Source organism: Fistularia commersonii, chromosome 14 (genome assembly GCF_037954325.1).
Source record: "Fistularia commersonii isolate RoL2024-O1a breed Wild chromosome 14, RoL_Fcom_v1.0, whole genome shotgun sequence".
Lineage (NCBI taxonomy): Eukaryota > Metazoa > Chordata > Actinopteri > Syngnathiformes > Fistulariidae > Fistularia > Fistularia commersonii.
Window position 1 is genome coordinate 157,518 of NC_141297.1, and position 9,910 is coordinate 167,427.

At 52.1% G+C, this 9,910-nt stretch overlaps 1 protein-coding gene across 2 annotated transcripts; it reads right to left on the reverse strand.

The window, feature by feature from the left end:
• Positions 1–86: 86 nt before the first annotated feature.
• LOC147226758 (protein-serine O-palmitoleoyltransferase porcupine-like) lies at positions 87–7,898 on the reverse strand. Of its 2 annotated transcripts, none has more exons than XM_086159769.1 (13): positions 7,747–7,898; positions 6,182–6,324; positions 5,663–5,855; positions 4,052–4,095; positions 3,397–3,578; positions 3,192–3,322; positions 2,941–3,066; positions 2,712–2,812; positions 1,448–1,524; positions 1,252–1,315; positions 947–1,032; positions 547–657; positions 87–435 (listed from the first exon to the last, which is right to left on the reverse strand). In XM_086159769.1, the coding sequence occupies exons 2-13, from the start codon at positions 6,315–6,317 to the stop codon at positions 334–336; spliced, it is 1,353 nt and encodes a 450-aa protein (XP_086015895.1). In that variant the 5' UTR covers positions 6,318–6,324; positions 7,747–7,898; the 3' UTR covers positions 87–333. The 2 variants fall into 2 exon arrangements, with proteins under 2 accessions (XP_086015895.1, XP_086015894.1); XM_086159768.1 differs by having other exon boundaries at positions 7,731–7,869.
• Between the last annotated feature and the right edge of the window lie 2,012 nt (positions 7,899–9,910).

Genomic DNA, 9,910 nt, shown 5'->3' on the forward strand with positions numbered 1-9,910 from the left:
TACTGTAGGACCTTTGGTCCAGGGGTGTGAAGACACTGTCCAGAAGGCACTAGGCTTCTGATGGGACGCTGAAGAGAAACAGCGTGTTTGATATCAAAAGGCATTTAATGGAGGAATACAAAGGCACGGTAAAAAACAAGCGTGGAGGTGAACGGAGACTTGTGATGTTCACAGAGAAGAAAAGAGAGCAGAGGTGCGGCACCTCCTCCCGAGGGTCACCACTGATAGTCCACAATACATCTGGGATTCAGAGGGCGACAAGGTCCATCCCGGCTGGAGTCACAGAGGCGTGAAGATCCGGGCGGTCCACGGGTTCACCCACACGCCTGGACGTCACTGGATTAAACGGTAGAAGATCCAGCAGGCGGCGGCCAGCCAGTAGCTGGCCCAGCCCAGATCGGACCACCTCTGGAGGGTGTGGACCACGGAGTAACCCTGAAACATACCGGCGCCCTCTTTGAGGTCAAGCACCAAGCAGCTACTACTCTGTGTGTGTGTGTGTGCGTGTGTGTGTGTGGGAGCTGAGCATCTCCTCCAGGGTCTGACCTGCTCTGCCTCCTGCTCATTCACTCCAGGGTCAAACATGGAGCCCAGGAAGGTGAGGTGGAAGATGGTCAGAAGGCTGAAGAGGAGGTTGATCATCCTCACCCAGTACTCCTGTGGACCAACGCAGAGGAGAAGGGACCGTTTTCATTTTCAGCGAGTCTCAGTTTGGACCGAGGAGACGACCTCTTCGACGTGCAAGGATATTTAACACCGAGTTCTCCTGGACGAGTGCAGACTCCACAAAGGAAGCCCATCTCCATGAATTCAAGGTGCACACAGACGTTCGTTCTGGTCGGAGCTTTGAAAAGCGTCTCCAGCGGAGGAGACGCAGCTCCCGGTCTAACCGAGTCCCTCAGCTGCTCTGTGACGCTCTGAAGACGGAGAAGATCCAAAGCTCTACCTTCTTGTGTCGGTGGCAGCAGTCTGACGGGCACGGCCTGGACAGGATGCAGGCGCTGAGGATCACCGCCAGCCTCCTCCTCAGGACTGTGGATGGAGAAGACAATCACTGTCACGGCAGGTTGAGGAGGGCGTTCGGTAAAGAGCGGCAGGTGCAGGTGTCTCCTGCCGCCATCGGACATTAAGAACGACAGCGGCTGCAGAGAAGACGGCCGGCGATGTCGGTTCCATGCCGGAGAGGCCTCCGGGCCGAGGCGCCGCTGCCATGCTAAGCTAGCGGCGGCAGCGTCCAGGCTGCGTCCGTACCGTGCTCAATGTACGTGATGAAGCCCAGGGACAGAAGAACAGCTCCCAGGTGAAAACTCAGGCCCTGGAACAGCAGTCAGTGTTTCAGGCTCTCACTCTGTGGTCTGAAGATGGTTTAAAAGATGAACGTCCAGTCCTGAGGAGGTCAGGCTGGACACGGTGTGTGTGTGTGTGTGTGTGTGTGTGTGATGCTGACGTGCAGTAAGGCACTGGCAGTGTACGTCACAAGGATGGCTGGAAAGGTCCCCAACTTCATGGCATTTTTGAAGACGTCTGCGGAGAGGAAGGACAACACAGATCATCATCAAGTATGTGAAGGATGGAGAGGGATTCAAAAGAGTGTGTACGTGTGTGTGTGTGTGCACATCATTTAAACCATGCAAAAACACCAAATAAGAAAACCGATTCTATCCTAACCTATGTGAGGTCACAGACACACACTGAGGACCTCATCCTGGTCCATGTGACTGAGTGGACCTTCTAGTCCAGGGGTCGGCAACCCATGCGGCTCTTCCATCTTTACACTGCGGCTCTGAGTGTCTTGGGAAAATAAATTAAAAATATCTAATTGAAGTATATTTCATTTGTGTTGATTCCTTTTTTTAACTTTTAGTTCTAAGTTGGAATATTATTGTGATCTTGAAATATTAAATAAAATTATATTTATTATTTTTCGCCGCTCAAACTAAGCCGGTATACCCGCCAGCCGGTAAAGTCCCGATTTGCAGATGCTGCGCGCAGAAGTTCAGGAGCAGAAGTCCCATAAACCAGGTAAAAGAAATATTTATGAAGATATTTTGCAAAAAAAATATTTTTTATTGTTTACTGACACAGTGATTTTTTTCCTGATTTATTTTTGAAATTCAGGTCAAGGCTCCGCGACACGCTCTGAAAGCCCAAAGCTCAAAATGAGTTCATTACATAAATAAAATATAATTTTCTCCGTAATACTTTGAATTTCAGAAGCAACACACGACACCCTTGTTTATACAAAGTGTAAAGGTAATAAAAAGCAATATATACAGTGGTACCTTAATTTTAGACGTCAAAAAGTAATCGCGTCTCCCGGCGTTTTCTTTTACGAGGAAACCGGGTCCAAATGGCTCTTTGGGTGTTACGGGTTGCCGACCCCTGGACTAGGAGGAAAGGTCTCAACTGGACTTGGTTCATTTTTGGAACTGTTAAGCTTCTCCTCCAGAGCGCCTCCTCAGTCACAGGCCCTGCACCTCCATCGCCTGCCCCTCAAACCACCTGCTTCCTGGACACCCTCTAAGCCTACAGGGTGACCTTGGACTCTGCTCGGTCCCACTGGAGCACTGAGGGTTCACCACTGACCCCATTCCAGGCCTACCCCTGAAAGGTCCCATCGACCAGGATGAAGGCAAGACATCAACAAAGTCCAGCTGCAAAGACCGGACGATGGAGGAGAACCACGGCCCGAACGACACACTCCTACGCACAGGTTTTGAGCCAGCGTGACATGGGGACGTTCCAGGACTTCACTACCAGCACCATGGACCGAGGCATCTCCACATCCAGAGGGTGGACCACGTGCATGTCCCTGCAGAGAGAACCATCTTAAAACCTCCACCTTCAAACCCCGAGCGCGCCGCGTCAGAAGCGCCGCGAATCTCTTCGGATGCTTCGTAACGCCGACGGCCTCGGCGATGGATCGCGGTCTGATCTCACCACTTGGCGTTGTCCTTCTCCTGCGTGCAGCCGGCTCCGGCCGCCATGCTGGTGCCCTCGCTGAGGTGGCCCACGAAGTAGTTGCTGAAGTGGAAGGACAGGGCGTTCTCGTAGGCCAGCAGCCACCTGGGGACACCGACGCCCGTCAACTCGCCGTCCCATAGCCTCAACGTCCTCCGCGGCGGGGCGGCCGTCCATCGCGGAGGTTCGGAGGAGATGGTGCCGAGGGAGCGGGTGGAACGGCGGCTTACTTCTGTGCGCCGGTGTCTTCTGGGACGGGGATGAACAACAGGAAGAGGTAGGGAGCGACGCAGGTGGACACCAGCAAGCAGGCCTGGCTCTTCAGGAGGCTGAGGGAGGTCCCGCGAAGCCACGACCAGCTCTGAGGAGCACAGCACCATCTCAGCGGTGACGCCCCTGTACGTCGGCCAGATGGACACCGGAGCTTCCCCTCACCAGCTTGCTGCCTTCCACCGCCGCCATGTAGGTGTGGAAGCTGAGCCAGGGGCCGAACACCACCGAGCCCACGAAGAGCACGTAGCCCAGGAACCCGGCCAGCGAGGGGACGCTGCTCACAGAACCTCGGTCCAGGTCAAACCCCAGGGAGATGGCTTTCATTGCTACCACCATCTGAGAGCCTCTCTCACACACACACACACACACACACACACACACACACACACAAACACACAATCAAATCACTTGATCACACTCCAGCCTGGGACTGAAGGGATCCTGCAGGACTTTTTGAGGTCCTATTTGTTTGGGTGTGATTTCCATGAGCAGCCTTTCCAAAGCAGCTGAGAATCTTCTCACATTGACTCGACGGGTGTGTTTTTGGTGTTTGCGTTCTCCTCCCCAGACATTTAACTGCCAGAGGAGGGAGTGTGTCGGACTCGATCACAGTCAGGAACTCACGAGGAACCGACCGACTCAACTTTAAGACGCCGACGTGTCATCCTGACTCCGAGCGTTCGAGGAAGGCTGGTCACTAATATCTGTCCTCAGCCGCTCCTCCTCTGAAACGGGCCTGCAGGACTCATTCTGCTCTCTGGCATCACAGGTGGACGTGTAGAAGAACACGGTGGAGCGGCTCCTCCTGAAGACTCACCCCGTATCCTGTGCCAGGTCACCGTGTCAATCAGATGCAGTTCTCTGCAGGGAAGGTGGAGAACAATCAGATGACAGGGCCGAGGCTGGACGGACAAAGCGACCGACGAGCGGGAAGATGTCGGTAGGTCATCCGGTGAACGGTCAGACGTGCCGATACATAAAAAGTCAAACGGCACCAGGGACGAGGACGCCTCGCTACAGATAGAAGATCTTTGACCTTTGACTCGACAAAAAGATCCCTTCCAGGAGAGAAGGGGCGGCATGTCAAAGTATTGTTGAGCAAAACGCCGAACGTCTCCCGGCTCCCCGAGCCGCCTCCCGCTCACGGCTCGGCCACAGCGGCTTCCAGCGGTGAGGAATTTCACACAAAGAATTAGCCGAGTGTCATTTTAAAAAAAGGTGTTTTGAATAAACCGTCCTTCTGGAGGTTAGAAGGAACAGGAAGTTGAGAACCAGCGACGGTCGGTTCCTTCCCGGACACCTCGCTACACACTCAGACAGAGCCAGGTCTGCTGAAGAAGGTCCATCATTGGAAGGTACAAAATCAATGAAGAGAAATGACAAACCCTGTAGAAATGTCCCTTCTCCAAATGACAGGAAGCACCGACTTCCTCAGAGCAGGACTGAAGAAGTACTGAGGAAGTACTTCCTCTTCTTCTTCTTCTTCTTCTGGCTTTTCCCTTCAGGGGTCACCACAGAGAATCCACCTTCTCCATCTAACCCTATTCTCTGGATCCTCCTCTCTCACACCAACTACCTTCATATCTTCTCTCACTACGTCCATAAATCTTCTCTCTGGTCTTCCTCCAGACCTCCTGCCTGGCAGCTCCAATTCCAGCATCCGTCTACCAATATATTCTCTATCCCTCCTCTGTCCATGACCCAACCATCTCAGTCTGGCTTCTCTGACCTTCTCTCCATAACATCTATCATGTGCTGTTCCTCTGATAGACTCATTCCTGATCCTCTCCGTCCTGGTCACTCCCAAAGAGAACCTCAACATCTTCATCTCTGCAACCTCTAGTTCTGCCTGCTGTCTTTTGGTCATTGGAACAGTTTCTAGTCCAAACATCATCTCTGGTCTCACCACTGTCTTGTACACCTTTCCTTTTATTCTGGCTGATGTTCTTCTATCTCTTGGTACCCCTGACACTTTTCTCCACCCATTCCAACCTGCTTGGACCATCTCTTCACCAATTTTCCACACTCTCCTACGCTCTGGACTGTTGACCCTAAGTACCTGAAATCCTCCAGCTTCTTGATCTACTGAAGAAGTACTTCCACGGCGGAGGAAACACATCATCATATGAGGAGTCCTGCACCTCTTGAAGAGGACGGACTGTCTGGCAAACGGTCAAAGACTTTCTGCTTGCCGAGTTTGAACTGGATAACCTCGGGTGTGTTTGGAGAGCGTCCACGGTCGGTCCCCGGCCCTGTGAGATGCCTGTGGTGTCATGGAACCCCCTCTACACCAAACTAATGTCCCTTCTAGTGCCTGCTTCATATCAGGAGGTGGTGCTGAGAAACCACTGACTTGGTGACGCTCTCAGGTGCAGCCACCTGTTGCGGCGCAACCCAGGCTGGAGGCGCTCGGCGGGCGTTTACTCACCCAATCAGGACGTAAACCAGGACGGCACCGGAGACGAAGAGGCCGCGGCCGGCTGAGCTGGGGCTGAGCAGCAGGACCAGGTAGCAGAGGAAGCAGAGCAGCAGGACCCACAGCACGTTCAGTTCGAAGAACAGGAAGAGGCCGTACGTCCCCGCGAGCGAGGACGCCATGTGCTTGATCCAGCTCGCGCTGCCTGGGAAACAGTGCGGACACTTCAGCTTCCATTACCCACGGTTAGGCTAGCACAGGACAACACACACTCAGCCCGATCCTGGGTTTCCTCTCCGCTCCACGTCACACCTTCTCTGCAGACAAAGACCACTCTCTCTGCTGTGGACCAGGTACTCGTAACAGAGCCTGTCATTCTTTTGTCTGGTAAATCACCTTGTTCTTCTGTACGTTCACTTGAGTCATTTTGCTATCAGGCGCCTCGAGAACGAGCCGGGAAAGAGCCGCCGGCCGTCTGAGTTCTGTGAAATGATGATCCCGGTGTGAGGCTGCAGCTCCGCCTTTACTCACCCGTCCTGAAGCACAGCCTGCAGAGGAGGCAGAGCAGCAGCAGCTTCCAGATCTGCTCCAGGCCCTGCTGGACGGTGCTGAGACCACAGCCTTCTGCCAGCAGCCACCACATCTCCAGCCTGCTGGACACGTCCATCCTGCAGCTGCAAGTGTGTGTGTGTGTGTGTGCGCACACAAACATTGAGGATGAAATGTACACTCGCATGCAATGAGCACTGAGGTCTGTTCAATTCATGCAGTCAGGTACTGCAAGATTACACACTGCTTTCCTTCTCATGAAAATATTATAAGTACAAATTAAAATGTAGCTTTTGACCAAAATCATTCACTAGGATTGCTTTAAAATAAACAATGAAAAACGAATGACACTAAAATTGCCATAACGTCTTCAGTGACCGACACTCAACTACAACTTACATTAGATAGAGCATAACTTTGATGAAAATAAAATATCTATCAAAATAACAAGTCTATGCAGAGAAAAAGGAGATGAAAACCAAAGAAATAAAGAGTGAGCAGAAGAAGATGAATTACAGTAGAAGTACAGCTTTATGTGTGGTGCATATGTTTTGGTATGTATGTACAACTAGACACGTTACAGTGCAGGTTACATTGCACTTAATGAAAAAGTTAGATTGTACGTAGCAGCTGTTTACATGATCATTTTTAATCATTTCAAAGATTCAATACAAAGGTGGAACCCGGGACGATGGTACCGGTTTGAAATTCAATATTTACTGGGTTCTGCTACAAAAAGCCATTAAAAATCATTGAAATAAAACCGTTTGATCAATAATCTATGATCATTACAAGAGCAACAATCAACATCAATTAATGCAAATTCAAAACACAGGTGCCTCCGAAGTCCATTTTTATAGCGTGTCATAAGCCCTCCACTATATTAACGAAAGCGCAAATAAATTTGGTTTCATTCAAAATACTGTATATTCTTTAATAGTGCAGCAGTTTATTCCATACACAAAGAAAAAAATGGTTTTTTTCCATTGTATATCCCATTTTATTCGTGCACAGGTGAAATCTGTGCAGTCTCTGGATTGTCTCGCTCTGCTGTCTCACTGGTGCAGCATCTTGTAAATCTATGTTTACGTTTCTCCGTCTGACTTTACAGGGGACAGTTTATGATGCTTATACTTTTATTAACATTTGTATTGTGCTGCTCAGGGTTAATGAGCTCAATACAGCGCCATTCCCTTCAGGAGGTGCGCTAACAGCGGCTGTCTTTCAAACCCTGCACTCAGAGTCGGTGCAGCTCCTGTGCAGAGGAGAACTAGTCCCCGCGGAGGCACCGCACCGCACCGCACCGCACCGCACCGCACCCGACCACTGCCGGGGGCTTGAGGCTGGTATCCCTCCGCCACGGAGCGCGTCCGCTCATTAACACTAGAAGAAAGCTAAAGTCGCCCCGCCAACCTCCCGGCGTTTGTTTCTCGAGAAGGCCGTGCGTGTGCTGGGCTGCGCGGCCGCAGGTCCGAGTGGGAGCGGCTGCGTGGAGAAGCGGCTGCGTGGGGAGGACGCGGGACTTAGTTACCTGACAGTTAGCTAACCTGCGGCGCGGAGGGAAAGTGACGCCGCAGCGGAGTCTTCTTCTGCCCGCTACTTGGCGGGATCCATCCGGTCGGTCGAGTCCAGGAGATCTTCTCCTCAGCCGCCGACGGATCGCCTTGGTTTTGTCCTCCTTCCCGCTGCCGCCGTGGAGGTGGTCGGTGCGGTGCTGCCCCGCGCGGCTCGGAGCCGAGCGCAGGAGTCCCGCGTCTCTCGTCCGGTCCGGCTGCGCGGATCACGTGGTGTCTGCGAAGATCACGTGGCGTCTGCGAGGATCACGTGGTGTCTGCGCGGATCACGTGGTGTCTGCGATGATGACGTGTGCCGAGCTGGCGCTGCTGCCACAACATTGCTTTTTTGATCAAATTCTGATTTCAATCATCCAGGAGGATTCGGCCCGTTGTTTTCTTCAATTGTCCGTTCAATTTTTATTGTTATATAAGTCGGATGTCCTTGATATTGTTTTCCCGCTATAGGGGTTGCAGCTGATGGTATTCAGTATCTGGCCTGGGCATCTGGGGGTCCCTGGCAGCCACAGGGGGTCTGCGAGGACCTGGGGGTCTTGGGTGACTCACAGTCTATTGCCTCCTTGACATTTGAAGCCAATCGCCCGCTTCCATCTAACGTCTCCTCATTACATCACATTCCAGTCATTCAGCAGACGCTTTTATCCAAAGCGACTTACAAAAATTACAGTTCATTAACCGAAGATCCAAAGTACCAGTAGTCGTTATTCAGGAGTCACCACTCTGCCAAGTAACCATCTCAAAACCATATACATACATACATTCATTTCTTTGCTATTTTTAGGGGGGTCTAAGTGCAATTAGTGTGGTAGTGCTTGGTGAAGAGGTACGTTTTCAGCTCACGGCAGAAGATGGGCAGCGACCCTGCTGTTCTGACCTTTTCCGGGAGTTCGTTCCACCGCTGAGGAACTGAGACCGAGAAGAGCCGAGGCCGGTTGGACCTGCAGCCGGGGCTCTGAGTGACGGGTGGACGGTCGCCAAGAGGTGGCGGATCGGAGGGGACGGGTAGGGACGTGTGGCTGGACCATTTCCTGGAGATAAGACGGGGTCGTCCCATTCACCGCCTGGTAGACGAGCACCAGGGTCTTGGTCTTGATGCTGGCGGCCACCGGCCAGCCGGTGAAGGGACATAAGAACGGGAAGTGTGAGGGAGAATTGGGACGGTTGAACACCAGGCGGGCTGCTGCTTTCTGAAGAAGCTCCAGAGGCCTGATGGTCACCGCTGAGGCACCGGCAAGGAGGTCCTCTCACACCTCCTTCTCTCCATCCATCGCCTCGGCTCTGGCCATGCTCTTTGAAGAAATGGATGATTCAAGTGGTTTTGTTCTTTCTTGATTGTCCTGTAATACGACCGTATCAATCTTCTGACCCTCGTGTTCCAAGTCTTGGTGTCCAGGCTCCTTGGGCATCAATCACAACACACTTTGGTCTCCATCGCTTCTTCTCAGTTCTGCTGGTTTGGCCTGAGCGGCGCTTGAAGTGGAGCGACCTGAACACGTTTCCAAACACTCGACGTGATTGCATCGACATCGTCGATGTCACGGCAAGAGTGTTTTAAGGTCCGAGGCTAAGGTGAGGCGCCATGTTATTGGTGTTGCAGATGTAAACAAAGCTCTCGATGATGATTTGCGTGTCACTGGAGAGTTGGATTCTTCTTCTGACGCAGCAGCCACGCGCTGGAGGAACGCACCCCCTGGTGATGTCTTTATAAACTCCTTTTCAGACAGGCTTTAAGTTCGTGGACTCCCTGGACTGTTTTGTGAAGCACTTTGGGATTTTACCGTACATCTGAATAAAGATTCCTTACTTGTCAATCTTCTGAGTGTCTCCTGTGTCAAACTGCTCTTTCTGGTCCCACATTTCCTCGACCTTCAGGCCACCCCTCACCGCTCGGCCTCTCGGTCGTAACCCGAACCCATCAACACGGACGCTTGCCTCGACCGTTGGTTTCTGCGCAGACATCCATGGAGCCTTGGAGGTGTTGGAGCAGAACCTCAGAGGTTCATTTGTTTTGGGTCCAGTCAATTGAAATAGGAGTTTCAGACCCATCACTTCCTGTTGGGGTTACAGTGACAAACAGGATGGACGACTGCAATGGTTGGCTTGATCTGACACACACACACACACACACACACACACA

Coding starts and splice junctions, on each gene's coding strand:
- LOC147226758 (XM_086159769.1), bottom strand. CDS start 6,317: ATGGACGTGTCCAGCAGGCTGGAGATGTGGTGGCTGCTGGCAGAAGGC. Junction 5,856..6,181: donor CAGGCTGTGCTTCAGGACGG/GTGAGTAAAGGC, acceptor ACTGTTTCCCAG/GCAGCGCGAGCTGGATCAAG. Junction 1,033..1,251: donor CATCACGTACATTGAGCACG/GTACGGACGCAG, acceptor CTCCATCCACAG/TCCTGAGGAGGAGGCTGGCG.